At 52.9% G+C, this 17025-nt stretch overlaps 1 protein-coding gene across 6 annotated transcripts in view; it reads left to right on the top strand.

Annotated features, from left to right (window-relative positions):
• Window positions 1–645: 645 nt before the first annotated feature.
• The window catches only part of GALNT6 (polypeptide N-acetylgalactosaminyltransferase 6), a 36863-nt gene continuing 20483 nt past the window's right edge, over window positions 646–17025 (top strand). The window contains exons 1-6 of one of the 6 annotated variants that reach the window (XM_039241469.1): window positions 646–729; window positions 1182–1265; window positions 7643–7648; window positions 7763–7884; window positions 12122–12715; window positions 14222–14394. In XM_039241469.1, coding sequence (XP_039097400.1) covers window positions 12225–12715; window positions 14222–14394 — 664 coding nt within the window. In that variant the 5' untranslated portion in view covers window positions 646–729; window positions 1182–1265; window positions 7643–7648; window positions 7763–7884; window positions 12122–12224. Of the gene's footprint in view, window positions 730–1181; window positions 1266–5308; window positions 5557–7642; window positions 7885–12121; window positions 12716–14221; window positions 14395–17025 lie in introns of those variants that run through there. The other 5 variants (XM_039241468.1, XM_039241471.1, XM_039241474.1 and 2 more) reach the window with 5 other exon arrangements.

Below are 17025 nucleotides of genomic sequence, written 5' to 3'. Positions count from 1 at the left end.
ACTATCAGATGATGCTGATGCCGCAGGTCCGGAAACCACAGTTAGAGCAGCGAGCCCTCTGGCTGTGGGATCAGCCGCGACCCGTGTACATTCTGGCTAATAACCTTCGTGCTCGCGGGGATCGGGGTTGACTTGAGACGTGGCGCCAGAAGCCCTTAGCCTTGGTCTTGGCACACAGTTAACACCTGCAGTCGTCCCGGGATGGCGGGGAGGAGTCATCTGCCCGAGACCACCCGGCCAATGAGAAGCAAACCTGGGACGGAGCCCCGGGGCTCCTCACCGCGCGGCCGCCTCCCGCCTCTGGGCGCTGTGAGCCGGCGCGCCGCACGTTGCGGTTCCCTGCGCACGCTGCTCCGCGCCGCGGGCGCCGGTCGTCTTTGGAGCGACTAGGACCCTCCGATCCCTCTCGGCGCCGAGAGCCTGGCCGCGGGACTGTGCCCCTGGGTGGGCTGAGAGCGGGAGAAGCTGGAGAAGCCGGGCTCCTAGCAGCGGCGGGGCGAGCGATGCCTGGGGCAGGGGGCGCGCCCCGGCAGGCCGCCCGCCTCCCGGCCGCCCGCGGCAGGACTCGGGGCCCTGCGGTTGGCCGCCTGCCCCTCGCCCGGGAGCGGCGGGAAGTGCGCGCCCCAGCGGCCGTGCAGGGCCCGCCCCGGCCCCGCCCTCCAGGACGTCCCGTCGGGAAACCCGCGAGCCACTTCGCCGAACGGCTGCGGCTCTGCCTCCGCGCGACAGGTAAGTGGCAGGAGCGGCCGGCGACCCTCGCAGGCCCTCGCGACAGACCCCCCTCCCCATCCCCCGGGCCTGGAACTCCGAGCTCTCCCGCTTCTCGGGACTTTCCCCCAGTCGAACTCGCTTCTGCCAGGTCCTTGCTCCCCACCTCCCTCCTCCTCCGACCTTCTCCTCCGCCACTTCCTCCTCACCACCCCCAGTAGTGAAATGAAGGGGTTGGGCCAAACCCCTTCGTCGGTTGTGCCGGCCTCTAGCTCCTCCCTCAGTAGGACCCCCCCCCCCCAGCCCCTCCACCTCTGCGCCTTACTTAAAAGATGAATGAAAAGCTCAGACCTTGGGGACTTGAAGGGTGGGGTGGGAGAGGGACAAGCCATAGCAGCCCCTCCAGGCTTCCCCAGCCCTTCCCCCTTTACCCACCCGTGTCCCCTCATTCTTTCCGTTCCCCTTCTTCACAGATTGGGCCACCCCACGTGCTCCCCTTATGAACATCTCTCAAGAGGGACATCCTCCTGGCCGCGCCACGTTGCTCCTGAATAGAGGTGGGGTCTCAGATGCCCTCTCTCTGGAGCCTTGGGCCTTTCGGGAGTGGGAGCTGTGCGGTTTTTATGGGAAGGGAGTCTGATGGGTGTTCATGACTGTGACGGTCCCCAACTTCCCTATTTCTCCGTCATTTGTTCCGACAAGCCCCAGGCTAGCTTAAAGGAGAAACAGTCTGTTACTTGCCCCCAAAGCTAGTCACCCCAGACCCTGATTTCTGCAGAGGGTAGGAAGGGGCTGTCCTGTGTGTATGGGGGAAGGGGGGGATCATTTTGCCAGCAAAGCCTAAAACAGACCCCCTCCACTGGCTAGCACCCCATTGGGGCAGTCCCAGGAAAGGTTTTAAGGCTGCCCCTCCAGACCACAAATGCAGTTCACAGGCAGTGGATGAGGTCAGCAACTCGGGACACACCAAAGACCCTGGGGCTTCTGCTCATTTTACCAAAGATGTGTGTGTGGCCCGCAGGCCCTATTCACCTCTCCAACACCTGAGCTTCATCCCTACCCCTCCTAGGAAGGGTAGAAAGGATGAGACAGGCAAATTCATGAGATGAATAATACAAGGTAAGGTGAGGGGTTTGAAATATACTTTGGTTCAAATTAAACTGCAGACGCCAGTATCCTTGCAGCTACTTTCCTAGCTCCCGTTCTTCAACAGTACCACGTATGTAGACACACAGAGGGAACAAGGGAAGACGACTTTCAGGGGTCTCAGGACAGAAAGGACAGGTCTGTCCAAGAGAAGGGCAGTCCGGAGCCGGTAGAAGCATGAAGGGTACCGGGCTGCCCGAGACGGCATCTTCCTTGGTCATCACAGGCTCACAGTTGTCAGGACAGCAGCCTGGAAGAGCATCACAGCAGAGTGGGGGCAGGGGGAGCACGGATGCATGCTGGAGGCCCTCTGAGATCAGAAACATCGTAGCCCAGGAGCTCCTGGGTGGCTCAGTCGTTAAGCGTCCGACATGATCTCACGGTTCGTGGGTTCAAGCCCCGCATCGGGCTCTGTGCTGACAGCCAGCTCAGAGCCTGGAGCCTGCTTCAGACTCTGTATCTCCCTCTCTCTCTGACCCTCCCCTGCTCACGCTGCCTCTCTCTCTTTCTCTCTCTCTCTCAGAAATAAATAAAACATTTTAAAAAAAGAGAAAGAAACATCTTAGCCCAGGCTTAGCTGGGAGATTAATGGCCAGGAGATATGACCATAGGCTTAGTCCAGGCAGCCATTGCCTAGATCTGAAGTCAGGAATAGGAGGGGCAGCTAACCTAGGACCAGGGGTCTCCAACTCAGGGGGGCAGTAGGTCTCATGGATCCAGGCAGCTGACTCAGTTCTATCTCTAATTTAGCTGTCTAACCTTGGCCAAGTCACATAAACACTCCCTGGGTGGGGAGCTAATGTGAAGGTGTATTCGAAAGGGCTTTGGCGAAGCTCCAAGCACCAGCCAAATAGGAGGCAGTGCGGTGTCATGGTTAAGACCAGTGGGCTTTGGAGACGTGAGACGGAGTGCAAATTCTCCCTCTGCTCCCTCCTTGCTATGTGACCTTGGTCAAGTTAAGCAACCTCCCTGTGCTTCAGTTTCCTTCTGTGTAAAATGGAAAAGATAACTGTCACCTAATTTGATGGGGTAAGTGGCGATATTAAAAATGGTGGTGGTATTGCCCTCCTCCTCCTCTGGCTCATGCAAACCTTGCCAGCTCTGGAAGTGAAGCGAGGATCAGAGAGGGTGTCTATATACCAGAGGGACCCAGTGAACAGCCGTGCCAAAGACTTGGGTGAACTTGGCTCTTCATACGGCCCTCTGTCCCACTCTGAGAAAGCCCAAAATGTCCATTCTCATTCAGTGGGAATGGGAGTGAGGGTTTGAATAAATGAGAGGTCAAGTGCAGGGCAGTGCCTGTCTCTGTGTTGTGCTCAATGCTGTAATTGTGCTGTGTCAAAGGCTTGCACAGTGAACAAGGTTGGGTTCAGTCTGGGGAGAAAAAGGACTGTCAGAAGACTCTTTTGTGGCACCTGAGAGCCCTGCGGGGTCACATTATTCTCCTACACCCTTTGCAGCCTGGTCCTGAGCCCTAGAGAGATTTGAAGGAGGAAGAAACGCAATCCTCACCCTCCGCTCTACCTATAAGAGAGAACAAAGGACAGACAGAGCAAGGCGGTGGACTAGCACAACCAAATTCCTCAGGGCTGTCGGATGCTTTGGGCCTTAGAAGGCTAGGTGGGTTGGTCCGGGGGGAAAAGCGTTCTGGAGGCAGAAGACTGGGGACCAGGAGACTGAAGGCCTGGGAAGGAGAAAGCAAACAGGTTGTAGGTAACCTGAGTCAAGGCCTGTCTGGCTCTTCCTCTCACAAAATCTAGTGGGGAAGTCCCATGAGGGGAAGCATGGGCAGTGAAACTTAGAAACAAATGCATCAGGATCCTGAGAGCGATAAGATGCACCTTGGTCTAAGGCTTCTCGAAGGAGGGGAGCCTGGGGAAGAATTTCAAAGAGAACAGAACACAGTTTGTTTAGCAAGAGTATAAGGGAGGGGCGCCTGGGTGGCTCAGTCATTTAGATGTAGGCTTAGGTCATGATCACGGCTTGTGGGTTCAAGTCCCAGGTTGGGCTGTGTGCTGACAGCTCAGAGCCTGGAGCCGCTTCGGATTCTGTGTCTCCCTCTTCTCTCTGCCCCTCCCCTGCTCACACTCTGTTTCTCTCTCTCTCTCAAAAATAAATAAGCATTAAAAAAGAGAGAGAGAGAGAGAGAGAGAGAGAGAGAATATAAGGGAAAGGCTGTGAGGAGGAAAAGGTAAGCCAGTGAGGGTGAGTGACAAGCAGAAAGCCAACCCCCTTTCCCCGCTACAACCAAATGTCATTAAAGGAATAAGAATACAGCTGTTCAGATTGTAAAAGTGAGAGAGGCCTGAGGCAAAGGAGGTGGGCCAGCAGCTTCTGCTGATCCTCCAGATGTTGGGAGATAAGGACGCAGTCTCGGATGACAGTTCTGAGTGAGAGGAAGAGGAGGACCCAGGAGGCAGGGAATGAATCAGCAGGACCCGGGAGTGGGTGTGGAGTGACCCTGACTTTGAGAAAGCGCTGAGAGCCATTGTACCTGCCTGGGAGTGGGGCAGGGGCAGGGGCTGTTTCAAAGACTTCCGTGCTCCTGGCCACAATGGGGAGATTGGGAAGGCTGGCCAACTGAGGGGGGCAGGGCACAGACCCCGAGTTCAGGGTGTGGTGTGTGTGCATTTGGTGGCGCCGACAGCAATCCTACAGGCAGGAGCAGAGTGTGCGGAGAGGAGAGAAGGAAAGACTGTGCTGCTCTCTCGCTTTACCCCCTCCTCAAATCTGGGGACCAGCCCAAGCTCTCTGGAGTACTAGTCCGGTTAACCCCTCCCCCCTCCCCCTTCCATCCTCCGTTCCCCCCTCCCCCCATTCCTGCTTCCATCCTCCCTTCCCCCCCACCCCTCGGAGGAGCCTGCAGCCTCCAGGCTCACTGTGAGAACGCTTGCACATCCCTGCCCCCACCTGATGGGCCTGGAGGTCCTCCAGCGAAAAACCTGTGAGCTGCTCAACTGTGGTCACATATTTTGACTTTCCGTGGCTTTTACAGCCTTGGCGTAAATGAACGAACATTTGCCAGGCACCTATGATATGCCAAGCACGGTTCCAAGTATGCCTTGTGAGCCAATTTGGGTTGGGTTTTTCAATGGAATATCCGTGTTTGGGAAACTTCAGGTTTTTCAATGGAATATCTGTGTTTGGGTAACTTCAGCTTAAAATGTTATGCAAACATAAAATGAACCTAGACACCATGGGGAAAAAAAACTTGATAGACTAGCTACAGAAATAACTTTCGGTGCATCTTTCTGGGAAAATAAGCCACAGGACTGCAGCTTGAGTCTTGAGGAAAACCTGCAATGTCCTGAAGGTGTAATTATGGGGAAAGTGAAAATCTCCCAGCATTCTGTAATCAGAAGGGTCGGGGAGGGGGGGTGGAGGAGGAGAGAATTTGCTACTCATGAGAACAGAGGAAGTGAAATGAGCTCCGCATTTGATGGCGGGAAGTGCTGGTGGCAAGAAAGAATCGTCCGGCCCCAAACGGCCTCTCGGTCCTCTCCCCCCTGGCCGGTAGCTTGAAATTGACCCGTCCCCTCCCCAGCGAGATGTCTAGCTCCACACACCTGTGCCCTCGGTGAGAATGGCGACAGTGGGCACTTGTCGAAGAACCTGTAACTGAGCCGTAGTGTGAGTAACTTGAGCAAACATCCCCGTGGGGGTGTTGGACTGCCTACTTCCTGGCTGCCACGTCTCCCGGAGGTGAGCGGCTTTGCTGATAAACAGAAAGAAACTTTGATACAAAAACGGCCACCTAGCCAGCAAGGGCGTGTTCTGGGTGGCTGACGCTGATTTTCACACAAAGCTGAGACTTTGCCTGGGACTTATAATTTTGGCATCTTGAAAGCATCTGTAGTCCTGGGTAGGATCTGGGGGGAGGGCACGTGCCGAAGAGGGGAGGGGAGAGGGGAGGGGAGAGGCGGGCCGGGTGGTGTGAGAGGGAAGCGGTGGGCGGCAGGGAGGCTCAGGAAAACAGCCTGGCCCCAGGATCACCGTAGCCTAGCCCAGTCCCTAGTTCCCCCTGCAACAGGGAGGTAAGAGTGTGGGGATGGAGCCGTGGCCTGGGAGCTGGGAGACTGGCATTGGCTCCCGGGAGCCACAAGCTGTGTGATACTGGAGAAGTCACCTAGCCACTCTGGCCTCTCCTGTAAAATGAGGGTGCTGGGCTCGCAGACAGACCTAGTCAAAGTGGCACGCGGATGTGTGCCAACAGAGTGTCCTGTAACTCACCTGCTGGCTGTCATAAATGCATTCAAACTACTGGTCAGTGAGGCCAGTGCTTATCCTCGTAGCTTTGAGCAGGTCCCTTTAACCCCTCAGGCTTCATCTCATTTAACAAGAGTTTATGGAATATGTACTCCATAAAACACCATGTGCTAGACTTTGCAAGTGAGAACAAAGGTGAAAACAACCTGTCTGGCCCAGGAGTTCACAGAGGTGGGAGGGGACAGACTCCTGCAGCACTGGCTGTCAGACCTCCAGGACTGAGCCAAAATAAGAAAGGCATTTGATTATTTTTTTAAGTTTACTTATTTATTTTTTAAATATTATTTTCTTTTTTTCTTCTTTTAATGTTTTATTTATTTCTGAAAGAGAGAGACAGCGTGAGCAGGGGAGGGTCAGAGAGAGAGGGAGACACAGAATCCGAAACAGGCTCCAGCCTCTGAGCTAGCTGCCAGCACAGAGCGGGACGCGGGTCTCGAACTCACCGATTGTGAGATCATGACCTGAGCCAAAGTCAGATGCTTAACCGACTGAGCCACCCAGGTGCCCCTAGAAAAAGCCTCATTTAAAATGTAATCATTTAAATTTCTTTAACCTTTAAGTTTTATGAATTTTAAATAACACATTTTTCATTTTAACTTTGTGTCAGGGTATGTTTATCATCTCCAGCGAGTGGAGAGCAGCATGAAAATAAAAATTTGTTATTCAAAATTCATAAAAATCAGGTAAAAGAAATTTCAGTAAAACTTTCAAATGATGTAGTATTTACCCTTCTGAAGTTGTTAAAGCTTAACACTGCTAACACATCCGCTATGCTGTGTGTCTGTGTATATAATAACTGACATGAAGTTTTAACAAAACGATACTCACCCATACGGCATGTGAGGCACTTTGGGATTTTCTTTTTTTGTTCTGTTTTATTCTGGTCATTCCAAGAATGTTTTTGCACCACCTGAAATGTGTCCCACAATCCTATGATGGGTTGTCATCCGTGCTTAGACATGCACTGGGGTGGGTAAAACCTTATGCCAGTGAGAAAAGGTGAGTTCATGCTCTGGCTGGTGGGGCCAGGGAAGCAGGTTGCATTTGTTCAGTCTAGGAGAGCTTCCTGGAAGAAGAGGATTTCCAGCGTCCTCTCGGTACTGAAACCAAGGTGGTTCTGTGTGTGGCAATCCCAAGGGTAGCTGGAGGAAAAAGAGCTGGGAGCAAACACTCAACAGTAGCAGGAGGGGAATGAGTGGATGAGGGCAAGGGCGCGCTCGCCCAGCGGTCCTGTAGGTTAGGCCTGGGAGCCCGAAGGTGAGGGAGCTACAGGAGACGCTGGGGTGAGGATCCTGGGAAGCCCTGAACTTGACCAAGTACTACATACAATAGGGACCACTTCACCAGGCTGGTGGAGGGCTGGCTCCCAGTCCTGCTCGCCACACTTCTGGGAATCTGGCTTCTATCCGAGTGTGAGTCTCTTTTAAGGGACTCTTTCCTATTGCCCACATGCTGAGCAAACAATCTAGAGACCTAGTCCCTTCCCGCCACAGCTAATCACAGGTGTCTCGTTTCATTTCAGGATGTGGTTAGTACCTTGAGGAACTGCAAACTTTGGAGAGCAAGGCTTAGACACGCAGACTGGATTGAGACAGCAGCTGCCCAGGAAGGACTCAGTGTAACCCTAGGTCTCTTTCTTCAGGGGAAATAAAAGGAGCAGAGGTGAACCCCACTGCAAAGGACCACGAGGCAATGCGAGGACAAGGGAATTGGAGTGACCTAGGCGATTCTGAGTGATCAGTCAGGGTGGCCTTCCTGGAGGAGGTGAGTCTTGAGCACTTGGCTGCAGCTGGTAACCAAGCTGTCACCAAGCCTTTGTTTCTAACTGTGCTCCCTCTTTCTTGCTGGAGTGGGGAGGTACATGGAAATATCAGGGAAGATGCAGCCTGCGGGATGGGTCAACGCTGTCATGGCAAACACCTCCCTGTTTACAGGCCCTCTTGTTTGTGTTTCGCCGGGGCAGTTCCAGAATTGAGGAGGGGTCTAGCTCCACCCGTGCTGGCCCAGCATGGCTCAACGTCTAGGGCAAAAACCTGCCCCTGTACTGAACCCCCATTCCCTCCTTGAGGCCTTCTTCGAGAGATCTTTCTCTTCCAACTTAGCACTCACTGTCCATGTTGTTGTTATTAAGTTTTCATTTTATTGATTTTTGAAGAGATAATGTAGTCAGAGCTCAAAGTGCGGAAGGGTGCTCAGGGAAAGCTCTTTTTTCCTGCTCCCCTCTCTTCCCTGGACAGGTGCTCCCTGGACCCAGTGCTAGCAATTCTTCTTCTCCAACTAGACTTCAAAATCCCTTGGGGAGATTTGTACCGCTCTGTACCCCTCCATGTCCCAACTGGGGCGAGTTGTCGCATCCCATCATCCAAGCACCAGGCCCTCCCTCCTCACCCACGCTGCTGCTGTCTTGGGTCAGACCCTCACCCCCACCAGAGCCCCTCTCTGTTGGCCGTCCAGCTGCCAATCGGATCCATCTCTTAGACACCCTCCACCAGCTGTCATACGGTTTTCCTGTAATGCTGGGCCCTGGCTAATCTTTTGTGGCTCCCATACCTGAGGTCAAGGGCAGACTCCTTGGCGTGATGACCTACTTGTAGCCACCTCTCCAGGCCCATCCTCAGCTATTTTCATGCTCCCACCACACCAAACCACTGGAGGCTCTCTGCTTGGCAGTAAGATCTCCCACCTCTAGGCCATAGTTTGTGCTGCTCCCTCGGCCTGAAGTATACTCACCTGGCCTGGCTGGCTCCTTCTTGTGGGACAGGGCTCAGGCCAAACTCCTCCCCTGTGGGACCTCTTCACAGCTGTCACCTTCCGCCCCCTTGCTGGGTTTCCTGCATCCTCCCTCCCTGGGCACCAAGGGTGCCTGTCTCATGGGGTGAGCTCCATTGAAAACATGACTTCTCAGGTAGACTTCAATTTAAAAAAAAAAAATCTGACTTCCCCAATTGACTGTACGCTCCTTGATGGCTGGACTTGCGCATCTCCATCTCTCCCATTGTGATGCGAAAAACAACTTTTGAGAAAGAAGGCTTTGTTCTTCTGAGTCGCTGCCTCGGCATTGTACAGTAGGATAACCCTACTCACATCCAGAGTCTGGACATTTAGATAAGGACTTGAGTTTAGGATGCCTGCCAAAAGTTCCCACTTTGCTTTTAGCAGGGCACCTTTTAAAGTAACCACTTAGGGAATGCCTGGGTGGCTCAGTTGGTTAAGCGTCCTACTTTGGCTCAGGTCATGATCTCACAGTCTGTGAGTTCAAGCCCCGCGTTGGGCTCTGTGCTGACAGCTCAGAGCCTGGAGCCTGCTTCAGATTCTGTGTCTCCTTCTCTCTCTGCCCCTCCCCCGCTAGCTCTCTGTCTCTGTCTCTCAAAAGAAAAGAAAATAACCACTTAGGCGCCTGGATGGCTCAGTTGGTTGGGCGTCTGACTTCAGCACAGGTCATGATCTCACCGTTTGTGGGTATGAGCCCCGCATGGGGCTTTCTGCTGTCAGCGTAGAGCCCAGTTGGGATCCTCTGTCCCCTTCTGTCTGCCTCTCCCCGCTTGCACTCTCTCTCTCGAAAATAAACGTTAAAAAAAAAAAATAACTACTTAGAGTTAAGCCTGAGAAAAGGTAGTGACCTCTGCCCCAGTCGCCTTTTAAGTAGACGCTAGCTAACTCTCTCTGTGTCCTGCTTGCTGGTGACCTCAGACAGAGGACAGCCCTTCCCCTGGCTCCTTGCGCCCCCTCGCTTCTGGGATCTGTAAGTAATAATAAATCTTGTGCCTCTGCTTCCTTTGTGTGGGTGTGTTGAAACTGGGCCTTCAATCAGAATAACCCCATGGGTTTCACTTCCCCAAAGTGGGACTTCAGATGCCGAGGGAGCTAACCTGCAGGCGCCCTGTGGGTGGCCTGTGCACCCTATTCTGCAGGTCCTAATCTGCATATTCTGATTTCAGTACATCAGCTCCCACTTCTCACCACCACCCCCATCTGGCAGAGTCTGGTATTCAATCAATGTTGGCGGGATTTGCCAATTTCCCCTCCTGTCTCCTAGACAACTCCTGATACAAAACAGTTGCTCAGAGCGATTCTGTTTTATTTGACTCTTGGTGATGCCGTCGAATCTGGCGTTATAAAAGGAAACCACCTGTGTAGCCCTGTTCCCTCTGGAGATCATGGTGGACCCAAATTCCACAGATATCAGTGACTCCAGACACCAGGCTTTTCTCCACAGGCAGGAAGAAGCTTGTGTGTTTAAATAACAGCATTCAGTAGTTCAACTGGAATTACTTTTCAACAAGATGTGCTACGGGTAATGAGTGTGGCCTTGGCCAAGGACCAGATACTCAAGGATAAGTGCTGGGAAGCTGAGCAGGGATTTATTAATTATAACAATAGACATAATTTATTGAGGGCTTAGTATGTGCCTGGCACTCTGCCGAGCGTTGTACCTACATTATCGCTGATTTAATCTTCACGGTGACCCTGTGAGTTAGGTATTAGTTACCTCCCACTTTATAGATGAGGAAATCGAGCCTTAGAGAGATGAATTTCTCCAAGGGTCACACAGATGCTATTAACAGAAACTAACATTTTCTGAGAACCTTCTGTGTGCAGAGACTGCTAAACTTCTTCCATGAATTGTTACATGGAACTTTACTCCTTATAACAATCCTAGAAGGTAGGTACTATTATTAACTGGAAGAGGCAGAATTGGGATTTGTACCCAGGTCTGTTGCCACCAACATCTAGAGTTCCCTATAGAAAGTTTGGCCAACACTCATCCCCTGAGCCCTGGGACCATGTGCCTCAGGATAGAAGCTGGTAAAAATATAAGCCCATCTCTGCCTGGAAGATGTTGTCATAGAAACACCAGGGTTTTTGTTTGTTTGTTTGTTTTTTAATTAAATGAGTAGCTACAGGGCATCTGGGTGGCTCAGTCGGTTAAGCATCTTACTTTGGCTCAGGACATGATCTTGCGGTTCGTGATTTCAAGCCCCGCATCAGGCTCTCTCCTGTCAGCGTGGACAGCCTGCTTCAGATCCTCTGTCCCCTTATCTCTGCCCCTCTCATCTTGCACATGTGTGCACACACTCTCACTCTCTCCCTCTCAAAAATAAACATTAAAAAATTAAATATGAGTGGATAGAGAAGAATACCTATAAAATACATGTAGGGCTGTAAAGAATAACAGTTCTACCAGCAGCCACCATCCACTTAAGAAAAAATACTTGAAGTCCACTGTGTGCCTCTATTCCCACACATTTCCCTCCGTCTCCAGAAATTTTGGTTTTATTATTCCTTCAGGGTTTTTTTTCCCCTCGTTTTTCTTTATAGCTTTACCACATGTTCATGTTTGTATGCAAACACAATATATCTTTTAGTTTTTACAGGTGTTTGAATTTTCTATGAGTGGGTTCATACCGTATGTGTCATTCTCGGCCTGCTGTCTGGACGCAGCAATTACATCACGTAGCTGCTTGTGGAAGTAGCTCGCTCTTGTCTCTCGTTCTGCTGCAGAATACTCTGTGCTGTGGGCATTTTATACTTATTCATTCTGTGGATGGACTTTTGGATTGTTTCTCATTTTTGCTGTTTGAGTCAGCACCGCTAGAAACCTTCCTGTGCATGCCTCCTGGCCCGTGTGTGCTTGAGGTCATCTGGGATGTAAAACTAGGAATAGAATTGCAGTGTCAGAGGGTGTGTACATGTCCAATTTTGCTTGATAAGTTCACATTGTTTCCCAAGGGGGTTATGTCGATTAAGCCTCTTCATGCAGAGCCTCTGTGTCCTAGATCCACGAGTGGCACATTCTTAGAGCAGGAAGGAAACACAGAGTTTGGCCTCCTCATTCTGTGGGGAGAACAAAGTCAGGCACAGAAAAGTGACGTGACTGGGCTGAGGTGGTGTCAGCGTTCAGCCGCAGAGCCTGGATTCAAACCCCAAGCCCCTTCCACACGTCCGCCTTGGCTCATTGCTCTCTCTCTCTCTCTCTCTCTCTCATCCCTTCCCTTTTCAGGCTGAGGCCCCAAGGTGTGGCCACCACAACATATCGAGATATTTCCAGGGCCGGGCCTGGCCCTCGGGGCTGAGCCAGCCGGGGTCCCCATCGGCCCCCGAGGATGCGTCTTCTCCGCAGGCGCCGCATGCCCCTGCGCCTGGCCGTGGTGGGCGGTGCCTTTGTGCTCTTCCTCTTCATCATGCACAGGGATGTTAGCAGCACGGAGCAGGCCACAGAGAAACCGTGGCTGAAGTCTTTGGTGAGCCAGAAGGACCACGTCCTGGACCTCATGCTGGGGGCCGTGAACAACCTAAGAGATTCAATGCCAAAGCTCCAGATCAGGGCCCCTGAGCCCCAAGAGACCGTGATCTCCATCAACCAGTCCTGCCTGCCTGGATTCTATACCCCAGCTGAACTGAAGCCCTTCTGGGAAAGGCCACCGCAGGATCCCAATAGCCCGGGGGCAGACGGGAAGGCATTTCAGAAGGACAAGTGGACCAGCCTGGAGACCCAAGAGAAGGAAGAAGGCTATAAGAAGCACTGTTTCAATGCCTTTGCCAGTGACCGGATCTCCTTGCAGAGGGCCCTGGGGCCCGACACCCGACCCCCTGAGTAAGTAGCACCCAGTGTCCTGGGGTAAGGTCATGGCCATGGGCCAAATGCCAGGTAAAGAGCTGATGGTGATTTCATGATGTGGGCAAGGATTTCCTCTAAGCCCTCCCTTCCTTTCCTGGCCAGTGCCCTTATCCTAGTGGTTGGCATGTGGTTAGGCCGGAGAACCCGGGATGCTATGAAAGTAAGATGATGAATTATGAAATTACTGTTATGAAAGTGACAGGATACAGAAGGAGGGACTCAGAGCCTGGGACCAGGGCCCGGCACAAGGGTATCTGGGAGGGCCTGTTCCAGGCTGTGGAGTCAGTGGCCTTGGCTTCTGCCTGAGAGCCTGGATGACTCTGCCGCTGAGCTGCTGGGAAAGGGACATTTCCCAACAGCAGCCCAGATGGTCAGGACTGTCCCCACACTTCCTGGTTTCCTGCTGTGAAAGCCCGTGGGGCCATGAACTCATTCCAACCTTTAGAGGAAGCCGTTTACACTTACGTTCCTGGGCAGTGAACCCACACTTGGATCCCTGAGCTATAGCCACCTCACTCTGAGGCTGCTGTGGCTGCGTCCACACTGCCCTTAATTCAGAGATTTTGCTTTTCCCAACGCAAGGGTCATACCCTTTTGGCCTGGTTCTCATGAACCAGGAACACCCTCAGGTTCAGGGTTCCTCAGAGCTGGGAACCTAGGGTTCCTCAGACTTGGACCCATACTATAGTCCTAGAAGGTAGAGCTACTCAAGAGTTATTAGGAGCTCGTCAGCTGGGAGGGGCGCTGCGCACGAGGGCAGCCAGCGGAGGAAGTTGGGGAGTCTTTTCTAGAGGGTCCTTGAGAAATCTCTGACCAGCAGAGGGGAATAAGAGAGGCTGTCAGGCCACCTGATTCCTTGAAATCCAGATTCACACATTCCCACTCCCACCCGAGGCGGAATGGCAAGAAGGTATCAGTGTGGCCACGTGCCCGGCGCAGCCGGGGTAGATGAAGGCGGAGAAGAGGCCACAGGAAACCATGTGTGATAGTAGCTCCGATTACAGGGAATTAAGGAGGAAATGGGTTAGAGAAGAACTATAAACTGTAAAGAGAGGATCTTTTCTCTTTCCTTGAGTCTGGAAATGGTCCTCACTCTTCTCAGATGTCAAATTTGTGCTTTATGGCTTCCTCTCTGGGACCTCTGGATTGGGTTACACTATATGCAGTACGCACATTACTGAGGCAGAGAGAGTCAGCCCTGGGAAGTCCTAGAGCGGATGGGGGAGGGCAGGGGAGCCCCTCTGCATTGCAGCTGGTGCACGGAGCCAGCCGTGGGGCAGATGGGTTTTGGAGTGGGTTGGCTAGGACCTGTGCAGAGGCTCAGAGCCGGTAGAAAATCAGAGTAAGCTAGGAGCAGGGAACAGCTATTCCCAAGCACAACAGAGAGCAAAAGATGCTTATGAAACCTATGGACAGAGAGCCCTCCCAGCCCTGGAGCTCCCAGGGACCCGCAGAGCTGTATCTCTACCTCCGCCTGTCCAGATGTGTCGACCAGAAGTTCCGCCGCTGCCCGCCGCTGCCCACCACCAGCGTCATTATCGTGTTCCACAATGAGGCCTGGTCCACGCTGCTGCGCACGGTGTACAGCGTCCTACACACCAGCCCCGCCATCTTGCTGAGGGAGGTCATACTGGTGGATGATGCCAGCACCGACGGTGAGGCCGGAGGGGGCCCTGGGAAGGGGGCTGGTGTCTCCCCTAGTCCTCTGGGAAGGAGGGCAAGTTCTCTCCAGGGAGCAGGCAGCCTCACTGCTTGCTGCCTGGCCCCACTGCTCACTGTGCAGTCCGGGATCAGGGAGATGACGCTAGGGGACAGGGGCCGGTAGACCTTATCCCTAGAGCCTGGACTTTGGTCTCACTTCAGCTGAAGGCTGCAAAAGCTTTGTAGTTCTGGCTTCGGAGACTCCCTTAGAGCTGCGAAGCCCAACCCCCAGTCAGAAATGTGGGAAGAAGTCAGGGCAGAGGGTGAGGATAGGCCTTCCCCTCTGTTTCCTGCTAGACCCCTCTTCTACTCTGGGGAGAATCTGCCTCAGAAGCTGTCTTTGCCATAGTTGGTAAGAGGGAGGTGAGGTTGCTCTCCAAACTTGCACCCTTCAAAGCCGTTCCGCACATCCACAGAACGCGCTGCCTGGTGCTGACCTAGGCACGGGATGCAACGGCGAATGACAACGTGAGACAGGCCAACAGCCCCCATAGGTCAGATAGCCTCTTATAACACCAGTCACGGCGGTATACTGCCCATAACACACCCCCAACACACGTGAAAGAGCATGGACTTGAGGGTCGACACCCAGGAATTTACATCCTAGCCCTGACTCTTCCTAGCTCTGCGACCTTGGGCAAGTTACTTCCCCTCTCTGAACCTCAGTTTCCTCTTCTGAAAATGAAGGTAGCGGACTCCCTTACATGCTGGGCGAGGTATCAGAGACGGGGAAGAAATGAGACAGTGTAGGTGCCAAAGAGTACTTAGCATCGAGGAAGGGCTCCATGAGCATTCGTTTGGTTTACTCTTTGTATGGGAACAGTGCACTCTGGGAGCACATAGCCGGATGTTATTTGTGCATGGCATGCTGAGGGCGGTCCACAGCGGAGACCAGACTGAAGCTGGGCCCTCAAGCATGACTGTCTAGGGAGAGAAGAGGCACTGAAGGGTGTTTCTAGAAGAGAAAATGGCATAGACAGAGTTTGTGAAAAATTGAGAGGTTTGCTGTGGCCGAAGCTTAGGTTTGTTGTAGGAAATGACACTGTAAAAGATGTTGAATTGAAATTTGTGCCATGCTAAGAGTATTTAGGGAAAAGAAGAGGAGTCGTTGAAGGTGTTTAGGCTGGAGAATGACCTGGTCTTAGAAGGGTGGTGGCTCCGGGGGACAGGAAGTGTCAGGAAGGGAGGCAGAGGACCCCAACTCCGGGGAGGAAGTTCTTACGGTCACTGGAGAGTGGGATGACGCGTCAGAAGAGGACAGGGGCTGTGGCACTGGGCGTCTTCCCCCCTCCTTCTGTGGCACACCAGCGTCTTTGGCTCTCCCAGCCTGGCCTCCAGGGCCCGCACTCCCTTCTCAAGGACAGGAACTGATTCCACTCTTCCAGGTGTATGCGCTGGGGCCACTCCAGTAGAGCCGCCACCCCCTTACCTTCCCGAGTCTCCCTCCTGCCTTGGAGTAGGGCTGATGCCAAAAACTGAAATGGGGTCATGGAAGGCGGAAGAAGGCACTGAGTGTGAGCACCACGAGTCAGGGTGTTCACATTTCCCCAGGGGGAACAGACACCTAGCAGCAGCACTTACAAAGCAAGGACCGAACCAGTTTCAGGGATGCAGTGGTACAGTTTAGTAGACAAGGAGCTAGAGATCAGTCTTCCAGAAGGGAGGAACAGAGAGCTTAGCAGAGACCGGAGGGGCACCTTGGGAGATTCCTGCAAGGAATCTCCGTAGCAATGGAATGGTTGGCGCGAGAGCAGGCGTATCAGCTGCGCTTCCTCTCGAACAGGAAACCCTTCTCCCCCCAGTCCTGGGCTGCCCATCCTGCAGAAGCTGCTGACCTTGACTCACATGTGGTGGAAGTTCCAGACTGTTTCACCTTGCCACCCAGAATGTTGTGCGTCCATAAAGGACAACCCTTCTGACCAGGCAAGACAAGTGACATAATGCCAGCCTGGTATGGGTGGCATCTAAAGAGCACAGCAGGGGCACCTGGGTGGCTTGGTCAGTTGAGCGTCTGACTGTTGATTTCGGCTCAGGTCGTGATCTCATGGTTGTGAAATTGAGCCCTGCATCAGGCTCTGTGCTGGGTGTGGAGCTTGGAGCCTGCTTAAGATTCTCTGTCTGTCTACCGCCTGTGCTCTCTGAATGAATGAATGAATGAATGAATGAATGAATGAATGGCACAGCAGTCTGTGTCTGGTAGGGTGGACTTTGTATTAGCCCCTGTGGCTCCTCTGAAGGGACTACCCGTTGCCAGCCACCGGATGCGTGCTTCCATTCTCTTTGGGTGTCTCTGAGCCAGGTCCAGTATCTCAGAATCACCTGCCTGAAAAACCTAGAGCCGTCATTCTTATTTTTCCGCATCCTGGCCTCTTCAAGAATCTGTTCAAAGCTGTGCCCCCTCCCTAGGAGAGTGTGCAATTGCTACTTCAGTGTGCACACACCCACATTTTTGCAGGTAATTCCAGGGAATTTGTGGACCCTATGATAAACAGCCCCACCCCGAGGGCTTTTGGACACTAGACCTGCTTTCCAGTGTTCAGATCAATGGGGGAGGAAAGGAAGAAACTCAGATCCGTGGTCAGAAA

Source organism: Hyaena hyaena, unplaced genomic scaffold (assembly GCF_003009895.1).
Source record: "Hyaena hyaena isolate Hyena2069 unplaced genomic scaffold, ASM300989v1 scaffold_192, whole genome shotgun sequence".
In the NCBI taxonomy this organism is placed as follows: Eukaryota; Metazoa; Chordata; class Mammalia; order Carnivora; family Hyaenidae; genus Hyaena; species Hyaena hyaena.
The sequence above is the reverse complement of the archived record's forward strand: the minus strand, read 5'-3'. Positions and strand labels throughout refer to the sequence as shown.